General features: G+C 38.4%; 1 protein-coding gene across 2 annotated transcripts in view; it reads right to left on the reverse strand.

Moving 5' to 3' along the window:
- The window catches only part of TRDMT1 (tRNA aspartic acid methyltransferase 1), a 52,857-nt gene that overhangs the window by 12,222 nt on the left and 20,471 nt on the right, over positions 1 to 20,164 (reverse strand). The window contains exons 2-6 of one of the 2 annotated variants that reach the window (XM_072651629.1): positions 13,816 to 14,030; positions 7,423 to 7,532; positions 3,870 to 3,946; positions 3,235 to 3,306; positions 2,658 to 2,723 (exon numbers count right to left, since the gene is read on the reverse strand). In XM_072651629.1, coding sequence (XP_072507730.1) covers positions 2,658 to 2,723; positions 3,235 to 3,306; positions 3,870 to 3,907 — 176 coding nt within the window. In that variant the 5' untranslated portion in view covers positions 3,908 to 3,946; positions 7,423 to 7,532; positions 13,816 to 14,030. The remainder of the gene's footprint in view (positions 1 to 2,657; positions 2,724 to 3,234; positions 3,307 to 3,869; positions 3,947 to 7,422; positions 7,533 to 13,815; positions 14,031 to 20,164) is intronic. The other variant, XM_072651628.1, reaches the window with a different exon arrangement.

A 20,164-nucleotide genomic window follows, 5' to 3' on the forward strand; every position in this document is an offset into this window, starting at 1 on the left:
ACTTCTACAGTTCAGTGAACCTTGATTTCCCTAGTGTGGGTATGATCTCCACCAACACAGATTTGAATCCTTCTAAGAGTCAATAAATGATCTTTTGAGCTTCTACATAAAATGTATCGCCCTGTGGTCAAAGTGACGGTGAGCCATCTCAATCGATCAGGACTGGTTTCTCAGATGACATACACAGAGTCTGTCACTAAACTTAAAATGAAAGCATTTCTAGGCTCTTGGACTTGCCAGAGTTAATCCACCACTGGAAGAGCCATCAAGAACCCAAGGTCACCACCAAGTTACAATGAGGCATCAGAGAGAGCCATCTGAGAATAATTCTACAATAAAATTATAGCAGTATAAACATACTAGCTCTTTGGGAATATGAATAATTAAGGTTGGTAATTAGAGTTTTTCTGCACCGTGTGCCACTGAATGCTGTGAAGCAATCTCTGGCACTATACAAAGGAAAACACTGTAAACAGTAATCGAGTGTATAAAGCCAACACACCTGCTTAGCTCTCTGTGCTGGCTACGCACACTGGGCTCAGATGGTCTAGGTAACGACTGAAAATTGGCTATAATCAATCAAATGATCAAAAAACTGACTTCTTACTGGTTTATGCTAAATCACCAAAATAATTCAATAACATACGATGCCCAGGTGATTACAGTATGTGCAAAATAACACCCAATTGATTTTGAAGTTTTCATATGGAATTTTTTTTTAACTAGCCTCCATCCAGGGCAATAAGATAAAACTGAGAAATCTGAAAAGGTTTTAAGTACCAAAGGAAACGCTTCACCAGGAGTTCCCCATCCTAATGAAATCATGGGTCCAACAAAAAATATCTGTATCTTGCACATACCTAGATATGTCCCCAGTAGAATGTAAGCTCCTTAAGAGCTTTGAATCCTCAGTATTTAGCACAGTACTTAGCATCTAGTAGGACTTAAGTCATTTTTTGTTGATTATGTACCAATTTAAAAAAACAGTTCCATTGTTCTGGCAAAATTATTGCACTTACAAACGGAGCAAATTTATAAATGAAAGTCTTGAATTTTAAAAGTAAAAATGAAATGGATAGCACTAAAACACCAGTTTACATAGGTAAAGGAGAAAATGAAAATGGTTTTTAAGCATCTTTTCAAGTGAGCTATTACCTCCAATGGCATTCTCAGGCACAAAACTTATTAGGGGCAAATAATTACATACTTCTCGTTAAGTCTGTTTAGTATTTTTGATTATGAATAAATTTAATCTGATGATATAAGTACTTTATAAGCCTTGTGTTATCAGGTGTCATCAACAGTATTTTTAAAAAATAATTTCAAAGGGTTTTATTCCAAGGGTTATGCAAAATGTTGTCAAAAGCTCATTGCAGAGCATTAACTTAGTCGTGTTAGATAACTCACTGAGGAAGGTTGGAAAGAAGGAGGTACTAGAGACACATTGTTCCAACCAATAGTCTAGGAAAACCAGAATCTAGGAGAATAACAACACAGCATCCTAACTGGGTCTCCCTAAGTGCACTGCAATAGGGTTCGTTTCCCCCTAACTAGTAGGAAAAACATAGCTCTAAATAATCCCAATTCTAACTAAGCAACTTTCTGTTTCTAAAGACATTCACTGACACCGACAACAGAAAGTTAGTGAAAATTAAAATATAACTGTTCCCCATCCAAGTTCATAAGCCCCTTGAAATTTAACCATGACCTCCCCCCCCCCCCCCAGAGTCCTTGATATAGTTCAATACTTTTAATGGGGCAATGAGGGTCAGACAGGTTAAGTGGTCATTTGGCTAGTAAGCAGCAGAGATAGATTATTACTCTAAAGTTTAGTCATCATTTAATAAAATCAAACATTGTCTAAGGGCCGACTTCATTTATTACGCTATTTTAGACACCCTCAGAGATCGGAAGACAAACAACTTGGGGGAGAACGCCTCTGAAACGAATGGGATTTAGAACTGTAACTGCCTTCCACAGAGGCGGGCACCCACTGCTTGGTTCTCTATATTTGTATTACATAAGTACCTAATTATTTTTACTGATTTTTATTTTGTACTTTAAGGAAGCTTCATGGTTTCACCAATAGCTTTTTTTTTTTTTTTTTGTTGCAGATCAATGATTTCCTTGGTGTTGGAGAGCTCTCTGATGTGGAAATTTTCTCAGTGATGAATACTGACAACTCATTTGTAACTGAACATTTTAGAGAGGTATCTGGGACACTGAGATGTCAAATGACTTGTCCACACAGTTGGGATGTGTCAGAGTCAAGAATGGATCCAAATGATTCCCCCTCTCCCCGCACCGCTACTCTGCTACTCTGTCTATCTTAACTGAATATTAAGCATTATGGTTTTGATTTCACCATATAAAGACAGGGTTTGGTTACAGGGAATTAATGATATGATTTGAAACACATGATTGGGGCAATATTTTATGAAGTATGCTCAAAATGGAAATGGAAAAAAATCAGTAGGCACATCACAAAAAAAATGTAACATTTTTATTAAAAGTTAGAACTGTGGCCCTATATTCTACCTACATAAATGTCATATCTCAGTATCTGCGTATACTCAATTCTAAAGTTGCAATTCCAGCATCTTTTGCTGCAAGACCAAGTAAATCTGAAATGCAACCAAGGCAAACATATGCTTTACCTGGCAGAAGACACTTCAAATCCTTTAACATTTTCTAAAAGGATATACTTTGGTAATTTTTGTAGCCTGAAAGAAAAAGATTTTTGTGTCAATTATATTACAAAAAGGAAGCAAACCCACACTATTATTTAGGGAAAGCATTTTTCAAATCATTCACAAAGTAGAAAGAATTCATTACCAATGCCTTAAAAAGCCAGAAAAGTCATTACTTATGTACCTTTTGGATACAAATCAGGCTCAGCCAAATCCCTGTTTCAGAAGTAAATTTAAAGCAAATACACTTTAGAGAATACAGTATAAAACACAGTAGAATGAGAAACAGAGACAGAGATCTGGGTTCTAGTCTTGGCTCTGCCTCCAGCAACAGGTTTTAACACTTCATCTCTCTGGGCCTCATAAATCTGTACAATGAGAGAGCTGAACAAGGTAAACTTTAAGGAACCTTCCAGCTCCCAAGTTAAATGTGTGGCAAGAACAGTATACAGCATCTGGATCAAGTGAAAAGTAAGTGTCACATTCACTCAAATGACAAATCTTCATACTTCATATAAAACTCTGAAGAAATTTAAGGCTATACCTTGGAAGAATGTGAAGAATGTGCAGGAAACTCTTTGTCCTTGGATCAGTCACATCTCCCTGTAGGCCAATTCTAGAGGGATAAAGAACACATTTATGGAGAAAATTAACATTGTAAATTATGCTGAAAATCATGATTAGTTCTGTGAACTTTAGTTCCAAAAAAAAAATAGAAATTAGCATGCTTCCTCACTTCAAATTTTTTAATATTCAAAAAGACTTAAGTCTGAGGCAAACAGGATTTTGTGGTTTGCAGGGAGAATCCAACCACCTGTCAGAGCAATATTTTTACGGGAAAATATACTCTGAATTCCAAACAACTGTCTTACAAATGAGTTTTGGAATGGAATTTACACTATATCCAGGCTCTTTAAAATGCAGGCTGTCCCACAATAAATCATATTACACATTAAGGTGGGCTACTTAAGAATAAGCCACCAACCAAAAGTTATAAGAATGGATAAATATGAGGACACGGTGGACCAGATTTTCATTCAACATATAATTCGCTTGATTATGGAACAGAATAAAAGCTTGTGAATATAACGAATTATGGCTACAGAAAGTGAAGTCTCTTATCCTTTGTAAATCCTTCACAGGTATCTCCCTCAGTAGAAAATGATTTATTTTACCTACCTTGTGAATGGCTGACACGGAGGACTCATTAAAATCATATTGAAGGATAGCTGATTAAATTCCTGGAGTGTAATTCCCTAGATGATTTAGAAGAACAGACATGATTTAAACAAAGGAAGAGAGGAGTAATTAATGTGTTACCTTTATTTAGAACAGTTATATTTTTCCAGGTACTTTCCCATGTCCTTCATAGTCATAAGAATGGCATGAGACACATGGTACAGGTGACCTTGTCCATATCTGACAGAGCAGGTGACTGAGGTGCAAAGGAGTTAAGCAGCTTCTCCAAAGCTGCCAAAGAGGGCACAAGTAGAACTTCCACTAGTACAGCGGTCTCCCACCTCCCACTCCAGTGCTCCCTCCACTAATTCCTTTCTGGCTCTGGCTCTTTGTCTTCAATGGAGCCAGAAGTAGAGAGCTTCTTTTCTGATTATTTGAATTTAGTGTTCAAATTTGAAAATGCATTTCAGATTTCAAAGTGCAATATAAGGAATGGAAAGATAGCGCAGTGCTGTGTTCAGGCTCCAAGCTCAGATCTGAGTCCTGGAGCCACCAACCTTTCCACCACTGCAGGTCAGCAGTCTCATCACCCACAGCATGCTCTCCTGCCCAACCTCCATCCCATGTCTTTTCTTCTTCAGATGAAACACTGCCAACTCTTTCCACTGATCCATATGTGACATATATGGCACTATCCTTCCAGCCATCCTTAAAATGAGAATGTAGCCAGATTAAGGAGAGAATGCAGAAGAAACCAGGTTGCTCTATTTCTCTGATCACCCCCACCAATACTATGAGGGAATGATTAAGAGTCTGCAGATACACGCTTTGCTTTTAGTACTTTGGATGGATCCCTGATTCCATCAGTTAGTGTGAACACTCCTACCAATGTCTTTTTAATTCTCAAATCTTAGCAGCACTTTCCTATTTAGACCATGCATGGAGAATATGCCCAATCCACTGGACCCTGTCTTTTTTTTACTTTTAAACTCTCAGCATTATCAACATACCATCTATCATGCCATTCTTGATTCATGACCCATTTCCTTTTCTTGCATACATTTTCATTTATGTTTCTTAGACAAAACTTCTCACAATCAAATAAATGGTAACATGCTGCAGCCTCACACACATACTCGTTCACACACCACTGTTCTTCAGATGTTTCCATTTTAATTCTTTCAAGATCATACTGTTCCATAACTCACGAGCTTAGAGTAACACCAAGAGAATGCTTATGTTTAAAAGATGGGTTTTTGTGATGATGAGCAGTTGGGTCAGTGGAACTCTGTGCAATTTGACAAATGGGAACCAACTAAATCTCCTTTTCCTACTCAATCCTGAGCCAAGCTCATTGTCCTTCGGCAGTTCCTGTTATGCACATATGGACAGACTCATTTAGCCAGCTGCATGTCATAATCTGAGCAAGGTATATTTGTCATGCTTTGTTTCTCCATGGTGGGCAATGAGTTGGTACATGCCAGGTTTTCAAGTGAAGAGATGGTGATCTCCAACCGTGAACAGGAAACTACATTAGGGAAACAGCACACAAGGAAAGGGTGGGTCCTAGTGCCCACCCAGATAATGATGTGCTAATGGAAAGAACAATGGCAAAGAGCTCACAGCTCAGATTCCATCCCATAAAACTTCTCTGAACCAGGGGCCTCTTCCTGGGGCCACTCTGGGTCCACAGACCCTGTGGGGAGGCTCATTTTCTCTTCAATTGCTCCTCACTATTTTATTCTGTGATTCTGCCCGGGAGCTGCCTTCAGCCTACACAAGGCTTTGCTAGTGAGACTGCACTCCAATCCCAATTGTTTCTGCCCTGGGGTGCTGTATCTTTCCAGTTTACAAGAAGAATACCAGCCAAATGAGGCAATTTCTGGGGTCCTTCAGCTGCTGCCTTGTGAAGATTGCTTTGTATCTGTCAAAATGATCTAGGAAACAGTAACAGAGACAAGGTCTTTGCTCCTGTATATTTTCCATTTTGGTAATTAACATTTTATTTAAGCAGGACATATCTGCCTGCTGTAACCTTCTACTGCACACTGTCTTCTTTCAATCTTTACCTCTTCTTCTAATGTGATATTTACTCTAACCAATTCTTTTTTTCCACTTTAACCAACTGATCACTTGACTGCACAAAAAAAGATTCTTTGTCTTCCTGGTCACTTCCTGTCTATTAAGACAAAGCATTTCACTGCCTGTCACGTTGATTCTCCATATTTAGTACCTTCTGATTCTCTTCCTGAAAAGTACATTTACAACAGGCCATTCAGAGGTACCTGGAAAGTCTAAGAATCTTTGGCTTCTTACACTTCTTTATCTTGAACCTGTTTGGTCACTCATGACGCCCTCTTCCCAAGACTCTCCAGAAATCCAGAGGTGAACTCTGGTATGTCCCTGGTCAATATGTGCTACATTAGACAAAATTCCCTCACCACATACTAGTATGTGCATATGTGTGTGTCACTGAGGCAGAGAGAGTAGGAGTGGTGTCACAAGCACCCAAGCCAAAAACCCTACCTACACCTGAACTCTTTGGAGAAGCCACAATGCCACTACAGGTGAAAGAGCTACACAGCACGTTCCATGAGGTCTTTGCTAACAGCTCTAACTCTCACTCCAAACTCACTGTCTGGCGATTCCCAAAATGCACTACTACAGCTCACAAGTTCCACACACTCTAATATCCAACATACAGACACCATACTCACTTTCTCTACAATCATGTTCCTATACTCACACACACCCAACTCAAAGCCACAGATATCTGCACATGGCTTCTTCCTCCTCCCTCTAAATATTCCCCACAAAAGCATGAAATCACTCACTCTCTCTTTCAGCCACCCTTACAATGTAAAGAAGGACAAAATCTCCCTATGTAAAAGTTCCAAACCCTGTAGTCCTCCTCTCTCTTAGCCCAGTAATATTGTAGGCTCCTACCAGAAAGTTCTCATCTCCCTCCCACCCCAAGCCTGTTTGCCCATCATTTTCCACCATAGGAAGGAAAGGTCTCCTTCTTTTCCAAATGCCTCAGAAAAGAAAATGTTTGATTCACAGAAATATCCCTATTAACACAGAGAAGTTGGGTCTGCACAGGAAAAGCCTGTGATGGATTCACCCAGTGTTTTCTTTTGTTTTTGTCTAGGACTCTCATGACATTCTCAGTTGGCTATCTCCTCGGTCCTCATAACAAAGCACTCCCTCAGCCTTGCCTCTAACTTGCTCAGGCAGGTTTCTGGGGTTCACCTCAGTTGGTGGCCTGAATCTAAAGCTCATGCTCACTAGTGTTTCTTTCCAACCTCTAATGGAAAGTACTAGGAAAAGGTCACAGAATCACGTATGGAAGTAGTCAAAATAGAGTATTCCTAAGCAACAGCTTGCTCTCACCAAGTTAAAAACATTTAGCTTCAGTCCTCTTTTGTATGACAGTGATGGATGCCCTTGAATTAAAATAGTATTCATCACAGACTATGTGGCCTTTATGTTGTAAAGTGACAAATATTTTCCATGGTACGTATTTATTAAGACAACAATAATCATTACTCACCTCAATAGTTTTGGCCCATAATTGTGTATGAGGAAAGTTATGCTTGTATACTTCATTTGCAATAGTGTTTATATCAACAGCAGCCACCACTTCTGCAGATACACAGCTGTCTGTAATGATAAACATTTAGAAGACATTCTGTTTAAAAAGAGGAAGTAGAAGAGAATGGCATTTTGTCCAATATGGAGACACAGTAAAATAACTAATAATTTTAACCATAGTCAGATGACACATGAATAGTGTGTCAATCCTCTACAAAGTCCTATTCCAATACTTCTTTGTTCCAAGGAGATTCTCAGAGGCTCTACCAGCAGTGCAGGAGCTTGGGAAAGTTCCATCTATTATGCTGGAAAAGCTTCAAATGTGGTCACAGCAACAGACTATACCTACTTTCCAAGGACTGTCCCAGCCAAATACACCAATAGACTGGTCAATCAATAAATAACTCTTTGGTTATGGCAACTCAACAAACAAATCTTGCCTGTTGGTATGCTAAATGTGAAATCTTTCTCCTGTAATCATCAAATGGGCCTCCTAATGAAGGAACTGAATCATATCATTCTTGACATTCTCACTAGGAAGCCAGAAGACAAAAGGAAGTTGAGGCTAAATGAAAGGATGGTTTCTTAGCTTTTCTTTGACAGCCAGAGGAGTTAATGCAACTGACCTCACAGCATATCAAAAGGCCAGAAACAGCATCTCATGAAACATTCGATCATCTCATATTTCAGTACCAAGAGTGGCAGTAAACCAATCTGAACCATCTAGAAGTAGCTAGAAGTCAGAGGGCACCATGGAACCAAACCTAAAAGAGCAGACCACCAGGAAAGTGGGTCTAAAAATAATCCTTATTCAGAATACAATCATGTTTAGAGAACAACAGTGAATAACTACAGAGAAGAAAAGGGGACCAATGGTCTGAGCTGGTCGCTGTGTGCTTTGCTCAAGAATTGGTGTTCCTTTTGCTCTGTATAATGCCTTTCATTGCAAAGCATAACATTATCACTTATGTATCTTAGGTTGCTGCCTCTCGTTTTCATTTAAAGCTGGTTATAAGAGTATCTATTACTTTCCCAAAACAAAACAAAACAAAAACTCATTTTGCTGATATTGATCTTATCTCAGTTAAAAAGGCAGTCAGGAAAGACCTTTGGGCCAGTCTGTATCACTAGGAATTTTTCTTCCTGAAAGTCATTTCAAGAATTAAGCTCAATGCAAGATTATCACTAATTATTTAATTGTACCTTGCACTGAATAACCTTTTTATGGAATAAGTTTAAGATAATTTCTTTAAAAAATATTCAGTTTTCCACATCACTTAGTTGCTTTCATTGCCTTAGGTATTCTGCAAAACTGAGTTTGCCTGATGCCAGGTGATATATGACCTTTGTCTCTTTCAGTGGAGCTGGAAATCAGCCCTATAGCACTTAATCCATTCAATAATTAATACTATGTCTTCCTGTGTATGTGACTCTAAGATCGAATAATGACAAAAATTCCCAAAAGAGTATTTTATGTTAAAAAAAAAAACTCCAATAGTGAAAACAGATGCTTGCAGCAGTGACCAGACTAGTAACAGCACTGTTAAGAGGCACATAAAAAAGTTGGCAAATCAAGATCTAATATACAACTTTTAAAAAGTATTTTGTGATAAGAAATAGATATGAAAAGACATGAGTGATGCTGACTCAGCCACCCTTTTTATCAAACAACTGCCTTACAGTACTGGTGAGCTTCAATGGGAAATCAAAGATCTCTTTTAATAGTTAAAGATCCTTTAAAATGATCCAAAATGCAGGTCACAGTCTTTCAGAAGCTTAAATTAAGTTTGTAAAGATAAACTAGTCCTATAGGAATTTTCTGAAGTATGTTTTATCCTAATACTTTCCAATGGGAAGACAGCTCTCTTCCCCAACATTTGTCTCTTCTCTAGCACCTACTACAGACAGTGTACTAAAAACTTTATTGTTTAATCGTTTCAGTCATGTCTGACTCTTGTTGACTCCATTTGGGTTACATGGCAAAGATACTGGACTGGTTTGGCTTCTGCTCCCTTTCCATCTCATTTTTACAGATGAGGAAACTAAGGCAAACAAGGTTACATGACTTGCCCAGGGTCACACAGTTAGTAAGTATGTGAGGCTGGATTTAAACTCAGGAATAGAAGTCTCCCTGACTCCAGGCCCAGTTTTTTATTGTACTACCTAGCTGCCCTAGCTGAGCACACAACAAGTGCTTAATAAATATTTGTTAAATAAAATCACATATAATTTAAGCAACATGGATACTTATAAATGGGGGCTGCTCAGTTACAAACCAACACGGTACCTCATGTACAGAAGTAACACTTGAATGACATCATAACCACACCTGGAACAGCTACCCAGGTATGCTAACACTGACATCTAGTGTGAGACTAACATAAACAATTGCTAAAAATAAACATTTGTGAAATTCTGTGAAGCACAACATGACTTTTATGAGGAATGGAAGTACTAAAAACCCCATAAAAAGTTCTCAAGGAATCTGAATTTAAAATCATTGCTGAAACTTTCCTATCAGGATTAGTCAAGTATCATTCTTGTTTCTTTTAAAAAGAAGATATTAAATAGATACGTAGATATATGTGCAGATAGTAAGAAGTTCTTTTACGTTGTTGTTGTGTTTGTCCTTCACTCTCAAAGATGATCGTGACATCAGGGAGATGATGACATGACTTGCAGTTGACTACAATTTGAGTAAGAGAGGGCTGTGCAAGGTCACCAACCTCACTTTCTCCTCCAGAGTCATCTGGATTAATATTTTCTAGATACTGAGAAGTTCTTTTACAGGGTTTTTACAAAAGCACCAAATACTCTGTTTTGGCTCTTCCTGGTTTAGGTATCAGAACCATATTTGTACCATAAAAAGAATTTGGTAAGACTCCTTCCCTAATTTTTCCAAATAGTCTATATAGTATTGGAATTAACTGTTCTTTAAATTTTTGATAGAATTCACTTGTAAATCCATCTGGCCCTGGAGATTTTTTTCTAGGGAGTTCACTGACAGCTTGTTCAATTTCCTTTTCTGAGATGGGGTTATTTAAATATTCAACTTCTTCTTCTGTTAATCGAGGCAATTTATATTTTTTTAAAATAATCATCCATCTCATTTAGATTATCGAATTTATGGGCATACAGTTGGGCAGAGTAATTTCTAATTATTGTTTCAATTTCTTTCTCATTGGAGGTGAGTTCACCCTTTTCATTTTTGATATTGGCAGTTTGGTTTTCTTCTTTCTTTTTTTTAATCAAATTGACCAAAGTTTTATCAATTTTATTGGTTTTTTCATAAAACCAACTCTTAGTTTTATTTACTAGTTCAATAGTTTTCTTAATTTTATTAATCTGTCTTTTGGTTTTCAGTATTTCTAATTTGGTATTTACTTGGGGATTTTCAATTTGTTCTTTTTCTAGCTTTTTCAGCTACATGTCCAATTCATTAATCTCCTCTTTCTCTATTTTATTCATGTAGGCAGTCAAAGATATAAAACTTCCCATAAGAACTGCTTTTGCAGTATCCCATAAGATTTGATAGGTTGTCTCATTATTGTCATTCACTTGAATGAAGTTGTTGATTGTTTCTATGATTTGCTGTTTCACCCATTCTTTCTTTAGGATTAGATTATTTAGTTCCCAATTCATTTTTGGTTTATCTTTCCATGGCCTTTGATTACATGTAATTTTTATTGCATAATGATCTAAGAAGGATGCACTGACTATCTCTGCCTTTCTGCACTGGATTGTGAGGTTTTTATGCTCTACTACATGGTCAGTTTTTATATATTTGCCATGTACTGCTGAGAAAAATGTATATTCCTTTCTATCATCATTCAGTTTTCCCCAGAGATCTATCATATCTATCTTATTCAGAGTTTTATTCACCTCCTTAACTTCTTTCTTGTTTATTTTGAGGTTAGATTTATCAAGTTCAGAGAGGGGGAGGTTGAGGTCCCCTACTAGTATAGTTTTGCTATTTCTTCTTGTAACTCCTTTAACTTCTCCTCTAAGAATTGGAATGCTAGACCAGTTGGAGCATATATGTTTAGTAATGATATTGCTTCATTTTCTATGGTGCCTTTTAGCAGGATATAGTTTCCATCCTTATCTCTATTGATTAGATCTATTTCTGCTTTTGCTTTGTCTGAGATTAGTATTTCTACTCCTGCATTTCTTATATTAGCTGAAGCATAATATATTATGCTCCAACCTTTTACCTTTAGCCTGCGTGTATTCCCCCCATTTCAAATGTGTTTCATGTAAACAACATATTGCTAGATTATGGTTTTTAATCTATTCTGCTATCCATCTCCATTTTATGGGAGAGTTCATCCCATTCACATTCAGTTATGATTACTATCTTTCCCTCCATCCTCTTTCCACCCATTTATGCTTTTGGTTCTCCCTTCCTCTCCACAATAGTTTCAATTTTTGACCACCGCCTCTCTCAGTCTTCCCTCCCTGCTTTCAACCCCCCTCCCTTTTACTCCCCTTTTCCCTTACTACTTCTTCCTTCCCTTTTATCTTCCCCTCCCTTTTCTTTCCTCCTTCCCCTCCTACTGCCTATAGAGCTAGTTAGATTTCTATACTTAACCGAGTCTGTTGTTCCCTCCTTGAACCCAATCAGATGAGAGTAAATCTCAAACAATACTCATCTCTCTCCCCTCTTTTCTTCTACTGTAATATATTTTGTGCCTCTTCCTGTGATGTAATTTACCTTTTTCTGACTCCTCCTTTTCACATCTCCCATTACAATCCCTTCACATCCTTAAATCACATTTTTATCATGACATCATTTACTTTATACCTGCTCCCTCTATTCATGAATATCCCTTTTATCTATCATAATTAATATACCATTCTCAAGATTAACAAGTATCATCTTCCCTTATAGGGATGTAAACAATTTGCCCATATTGAATAACAAGTTTATTTTTCCCCTGTTTACTTTTTTATGTCTCTCTTGAGATTTGTGTTTGAAGATCGAATTTTCTATTGAGCTCTGGCCTTTTCATCAGGAAGGTCTGGAAATCCATTATTTCATTGAATGTCAATTTCCTTGCCTCAAATGTTATGCTGAACTATGCTGGGTAATTGATCTTTGGTTGTAGTCCCAGCTCCTTTGCCTTATGGAATATCAGATTCCAATCCCTTAGATCTTTTAATGTAGAAGCTGCAAGGTCCTGTGTGATCCTGACTGTAGCTCCTCAATATCTGAACGGTTTCTTTCTGGCTGCCTGCAGTATTTTCTCCTTCACTTGATAGTTCTGGAATTTGGCAACAATATTCCTTTGTGTTTTTTAGTTTGAGATCCCTTTCAGGAGGTGAATGGTGGATTCTTTCAATGACTTTTTTGCTCTCTGGATCTAGGACTTCTGTGCAATTTTCTTTGATAATTTCTTGGAAGATATTTTCCAGGCTCTTTTTTTCATCATCGCTTTCTGATAGATCAATAATTCTTGGATTTCCTCTTCTGCATCTATCTTTCAGGTCAGTTGTTTTTTCAATTAGATATTTTACATTTTCTTCTATCTTTTCATTCTTTAGATTCTGTTTGACTGATTCTTGATGTCTCAGAGTTGTTAGCTCAAGATTCTAATTTTTATCAAATTGTTTTCTTCAGTTAACTTTTTCATCTCCTTTTCCATCTGTCCAATTGTTCCTTTTAAGGAGTTATTTTCTCCATTTAGGTTTTGTACTTCCTTTTCCATTTATCCAATTTTCCTTTTTAAGGAGGTATTCTCTTCAGTGAATTCTTTTTCACATTTTTAAAATCATTGGCCAGTTTTTCTACTATTTCTCTAATTTGGCTTTTAAAATCCTTGAGCTCTTCCAAGAATGCTCTTTGGGCTTCAGACCAGTTCATATTCCCTTCTGAAGTTTCAGACAGGAGTACAGTCTCAATGCTGACCTCTTTGGTATTCATGTTTTGGTCCTTGTCCCCGTTGAAGGATTCTATGGTCTTTTCTTTTCTGGTTTGCTTCTTATGACGATCACCCTTTTCCTGGCTTTTAAAGTAGATCTCTGCTTCTGGGACACAGGGGGGATCTGTCCCACAGTTCTTGTGCCTAGAACTTGAGGCTTTGTGTGTTGTGGCCTCTGGTTCTTTCAGCTATAAGCTAAAATGCTGCAGCTTACCTGGTACTGAGCTGGCTGGTACTGGAAAGCAGAAGCCAGGTGAAGTCTTTCTGGGTTTTCCTGGAGTTACCCTGGAGCTAGTTGCATTAAGTGTGGGGGAGGGGTGATCTGGTCACAGGAGGTCTCCTCTGCTAAGCTACAGCACAGGCAAGCTCACCAGTTTGTGAACCTGTCTGCACTAGGGTCTTCCCAATTCCCCTGGGGTGCTGAGGCTCACCTGGGGTCCTGGAGTTGGCAGTTGCAAGTTCCACCCCCCTGGGGCTCAGGATCTCCTCCCTGTTTGATGAAGTGAGGCTGTCTGGGACAGCTCCAGTCCTGCACTGGTCCCCTTTGGCCACAGCAAGAGGGATCCTTCCCTTTGTGATTTTTGTAGCCTCACAGGCTAAGAGACTGTTTGCCCCTTTGGCTGATCCTACTGTCCCAGCATTTCTCCTAGGGAAATAATTTTTGGGTTTTTCAAAGTCAATAAGGGGAGAGGTAGAGCATTACCAATCATTCTACCATCTTGGCTCCCAGCAAAATCATACTTTCAATATGGCCATCCAACCAGTGCTGAATACATCTGACCACACTGTCATCTAAACTTGAGGTTCCAAACCTTTTTTGTGCCATGGACCCTTTTGGCAGTCTGATGAAGCCCATGGACCTTATCTAATGATAATGTTTTTAAATTTACAAAATAAAATACATAAGGTGTCCCAAAAGTCTTAGTGTAGTTTTAGGCTTTAATTAAAGCCAAGGGTTTGGGACACCCTCAACATGAACACAAGGTCAAGAACTCCTGATCTAATCCATTGCTAGGTTCTATGTTCTCCATAAGAATGGTATGAAAGACATGAGTGAAAGCTTTACTAAAATGTAATCAAACTACCTACTAGTCCCCATAGTTCTATCCAAAAATGAAATAAAAGCAGTTGATCTGGCACAACCTGTCTGTGGTGAAACCATGCTGACTCTGCAATCATCATATCCCTTTCTAGATGTTCAATAACTAACTCTTTACCGAACTATTCTAAAATTTCCTCAGGAATCAAAGACTAGTTCATTGTCCTATATATAGTTTACAGACTCTGCTCTCCTCCCTTTTTTGAAAAAAATATTCCCAATCTTGTAGTATACCTCTCCCATTTTCCATGATGTTTCAAATGTTACTTTAAGAGGCTCAGCAATCACTTGACAGTTCTCAGGACACAAGGTTAAAATTCACCTGCCTGGTAACCTGCATTCATCAAGAATCACTAGGTGGTCCCTTACTTATCTGAGGGTGAGCCATTTGTGTTCTATCATTTCCAGGGAAAGGGTCTTCCCCTTGATAGAAGATGCAGAACAAAGCATTATATAAGCAGCTCTGCCTTCTTTCTGCTGCCAGTTACCATGACTGCATCTTCTCCAAGCAGGGGCCTGTGCCATCTTCTCTCCATCCTATTAGCTTCCATTACTTACACTCAGTGTTCTGGAACCATATGGCTTCTGCATTGTACAGAGGGAAGAATCCTGGCTCCTCGTGAGAAAACTGGGGCCCTACAATGGGCATCTCTACAACAGATGTGACCCTGGACAAATAAATGCTACATCTCTCTGGGTCTTGTTTCCTTATCTTCACTTCTAGGACAGATGATCTCTAATGTATTCACACAGCTCTAAATTCCATCTATGATAATTTTATGAAATACGGATTTCAGATACATAAGAAAGTAAAAAGTTAACATAATTCAACAATTCAATTCAATAAACATTTAGTCAACACCTACTTGAAAAGCATTGTTAGAAAGATGAGGACACAACTCCAATAATCATTTATTGGAGAGCTGGGTACCACAGTGGATATAGTACTGGCCTGGAGTCAGGAAGACCCATGTTCCTGAGTTCAAATCTGGCCTCAGACACCAATTAGCTGTGTGACCCTGGGCAAGATGTTTAACTCTCTTTGCCTCAGTTTCCTCATCTGTAAAATAAGTGGAAGAAAGAAATGGTAAACAGCATCTTGCTCCATGGAGCTGAAGCCCAACTGAGCAGCCAAAGCAAAGATGAAAGGTAACAAAATCCTTGTCTCCAAAGAGGTTCTAATATATTGTGTGCATGTCGAGGGGTCGAGGTTGGGTGATATATGTACACAAAAAACTATAACACAAGATAGGAAATTAGTAGGTACATAAGTAGCCAAACAGTAACGTAGGAGATTTAAGGAGGGAAATATTTCTAGGAGGATGAAATCACCAGCATTCACTGAGGAGAAAACAACTGGCTAGGGTTCAAAGGAAAAGAAAGATTTCAATATATGGAGATAAGGAAGTACGTATGGAAAACTTAATTACAGGTATAGATGGTGAAATATGCAAAATGCATGGAGTTAGGATGAGCGAATACAATACCAGTAGTATCCCTCAGCTGGAATGTAAAATGCACAAAGGGAAAGGGAAGTCCTGTGAAAACAGAGTGGAAAGGTAAGTTGAAACTGGCTTAAAGATAAAAGAATGGAAAAGAATTTTTGCAATTAATATTAGTGATAAAGGTCTCATTTCTAAAATATAGAGGGAACTGAGTCAAATTTAAGAATAAAGTTCTTAAATAAAAGAATAAAAGTCATTCCCCAATGGATAAATGGCCAAAGGATATGAACTGCAGTATTCAGAGGAAGAAATTAAAATTATCTATCGTCATATGAAAAATGCTATAAATCACTATGGATTAGAGAAATGCAAATCAAAACAACTCTGAGGTACCACATCATACCTATCAGATTGGCTAACATGACAAAACAGGAAGATGACAAATGTTGGAGAAGATGTGGGAGAGTTGGAACACTAATTCATTATTGGTGGAGCTGTGAGCTGATCCAACCATTCTGGAGAGCAATTTGGAACTATGCCCAAAGGGCTACAAAAATGTGCATACCCTTTGACCCAGTCAAGGACTGTATCCCAAAGAGATCATAAAAATGGGAAAAGGTCCTACATGTACAAAAATCTTTATAGCAGCTCTCTTTGTGGTGGCCAAGATCTGGAAATCAAGGGGATGTCCATCAATTGAGGAATGACTGAACAAGTTGTGGTACCTGAATGTAATGGAATACTACTGTGCTATAAGAAATGAACAGAAAGACTTCAGAGGGGCCTGGAAGGACTTATATGAATGGATATTGAGTGAAATGAGCAGAACCAGGAGAACATTATAGTCAGTAACAGCCATAGTATATGAGGACTGTTTCTGATAGACTTAGCCCTTCACAGCAATGCAAGGACTTAAAATATTCCCAAAGGACTCTTGAGGCAAAATACTATCCACATTCAGAGAAAAAACTATGAAATTGGAATGCAGAATGAAGCAGACTATTTTCTCTTGTATTATGTTTTGGTTTGTTTTTTTTTTTCATGGTTTCTCCCATTTGTTTTAATTGTTCTATGCAACATGACTAATATGAAAATGTGTTTAATAAGAATGTATGTGTAGAACCCATATAAGATCGCAAGCCATCTTGGGGAGAGTCGGGGAGAAAATTTAAAACTTATGGAAGTGACTGTTGAAAACTGAAAACAAATAAATTAATTTTAAAAAAATAAAAGAATAGAAAATGCCTTCGCACAGGTGAGAGCCAATCAAAAATACTAGCAAGGGGGAAAAATCGTATACAAATGAGATGGCTATGAATGAAGATGCTGAAACTCTAATGCTCATATATGTATTTTTGAGAGCGATAAAAAGTCAGTACTTAGCAGAATATAAATTGGGAATACGGGACAGTTGGAAGATCAAGCAGTAAAGAAGAAATAGATGCCAAACTAAGAGGAAGGCAACACAGCAGGGATTACTGGGAAAGGAAAAGAACAGTCCAGGGCCAGACATTACAAAGCTGTTAGCAAAAGTGGTGGAGACACAAATTTATATAGGACTTGGTGAGAATGGGGATAAAAGCACCATAAATCTTTCCAGTAAGTCTCCAAGAAAATGAGCTAATCATTTCACTGACATTTTTAGAGTTCAACCCAGCTACTACTTCTGGTGGTGTCTCTGCCTGGCCCCTAGAAGCTTCTTGGCAGGAAACACAATAAGGAGCTAGCTGTTCAGCGTGCAGTGGCTGAACTCCATGGAAGTAGCACAGGAGTGCCACTACTGGCAGGTACCCTGTGGATCTGGCCCAGCCCTGAGTCAGCCACCCTAAGTCTAATGTGAGAGGAAACCAAATTGTTCTGGGCTCTCTCAAGGGTGAGTTGCTGTCTAGTATGTTCCAGAATCCCAAGATCACTTCCAGGTCCTATTCTTCTTCCCTTAGCCTTATACTACCTCTTTGGAAACAGAAGTAAACTGAGGAAACAGAGATAAACTTACAGAGGTAAGGCTAGAAACATTGGGGAGATCATTACCCATGGCAGTCCAACAGACCATTCTCTGATACGGCATATTTTAAGTAACAAAAGTTACCAAAGTATCAGAAAATGAAACTAGTGAGAAAGTGTACTTCTGTAAATATACGTGTGAGCATACATAGATCAATATACATATATGTGCACATATATGCGTATTATACAATGTATTGCAGGAAAAAGCAAAATGAGATATGGTTAAAAGTTACTAAAATGCAGAAAGTCCCGGTTATCTGAGAATAACTGATTGATAAAATAAGTCATTTAAAATTAAGTGCATCCACTTAAAACAGGGAGGGACCACTGTGCCACAGTAAATAGTAAGGGAAAAAGATTTCATAAGAACTTTACTTAGAAATGAAAATAAAGATTATGAAAAGTTTAATTTATCTGACAGAAATCAAGACTGAACTTGTGATTTCACGGTATGGTATTTCATCTTACATTTAGCAAAATTTAGATTATGCTCACAACTGTCCATTAATTCTTAGAAGAAACCAAGAATATATCAAAAGTTGATTTCTCCAGGGCAAACTTTTTCCAATACGATTGTGTGTTAGCATGATAGGACATTATTCATTTCTCATCTGACTTTTTAAGTATGGTCATATTGGAGAACTTCATCAGTTTTATCAAGTGTCTCTCTGTCATTCTCTGATATGCAAACAGTTCTCCTCTGAAGTCTCATTTGGAAGAGAGGCAAGTGATAAGCAAAAATGACAGGATGCTTGAGTGAAGACTGATATTTGTTGGATTATGATGCCTTCTGCCTTTCTATGCAATTCGAAAGGGACAGAGCATAACCAAGAGCCAGGAAGCCATGGGTTCAAGCTCATCTCAGACCTATAATGGCTCCCAAACCCTGGGCAAGCTATTCCACCTCTCAGTGACACTGGGCAACTCTCTAAGACTTGGAGTTGTAGGACAAGGAGCACAGGCACTATGAAAATGAGTTCTTCACCAGGAGTTCCCTACACCAAAGCTGTTCGATCCTGTCTCACTTCGATCACTAGTCTAAACTAAAACATAAAGCAACCTCTGATAACAAATTATGTGACAACAAGGAACCCCTTGTACTGCACTGGATAAGAAGAGAACCTTACAGAGAATGGCAAGCAGATGGTCAACATGTGGACATCACTAGTGGAAATGGGCCTAAACTTCATTAAGAGGGATTTAAATTAATTAACTAATTAAATGAAAGGAAAAACTTCCCTAACAGCTGTGTGAAAGTATTAGAGATGGAGTTAAAAGCCTTTAGGATTTGTTCTGTAACATTTGGATTCTGTCAAAAGGCCACACTTAAGGATCTAGAAGGCCACATGTGGTCTCAAGGCCACAGGTTCCCCACCCCTGCCCTACACAGTAACACAATCCTCTCCAATAACAGAGCAGTCTTTTCTCTCTTGGGCAAGAGAGCAGAAGGAAGGACTAACTGATACCTGGAAATGTGGTCTAGTCCTAAGACTGAATGATTTAGGTAAGAGTGAATGATTCAGGAATGAAGGAGGGCAAATCTGCTAGTCAGTTCACTAGTTTTACTTACCATAAGAAAAAATGACTTAATCCTTCCTTCTTATTGCTATTGTTGTCTATCTGTCCTCCCTTCTTGAAGAGGACCATAACATCAGGGAGGTGATGCCATGACTTGCAAGTGAACTGGATTTAAGTGAGGCAGCACTGTGCAAAGTCACTGGCCTCACTGTCTCCTCAGGAGCCATCTGGATTCAGTGGCAACGAATAGATCAAGACGACTGGAGATGGCCGTGGATGCAATGGGAGATCTAGGCCTCTTTAAAGTAAAAGTTTTTAACAGGTCTCAGAGTTTCACTGAGGCAATGGCCAATCAGTGAGTAAGGCTAGGTAAGAAATGAGGCAAAGAATGGCCTCTTTTACCAAGTCCAAAAAAAAAAAAGAGAGAAAAATGAATCTGGGAGGGGAAGACCCTCAGTGTTGGCCAAAACAAAAACTGCTATTTATGTTTACTCTCGGCCATCAGGGCCCAAACAATGACCAAGTGAGCTTGGGCTGGGACCTGTCACTAACAGCCAGAGTGATTTGGGTTTAAGGCCATCCTAATTCACTGGCAAAAAGCTCAAAGAATGAAATACCTGGTATGCAATTCCTTACCTTTCCAGTGAAATGAGATACTATCCTGAGGGGTTTAAGTTTGCCAGAACACTTTACCAAAGAGATTGAAGCATA

Source organism: Notamacropus eugenii, chromosome 3 (assembly GCF_028372415.1).
Source record: "Notamacropus eugenii isolate mMacEug1 chromosome 3, mMacEug1.pri_v2, whole genome shotgun sequence".
Lineage (NCBI taxonomy): Eukaryota > Metazoa > Chordata > Mammalia > Diprotodontia > Macropodidae > Notamacropus > Notamacropus eugenii.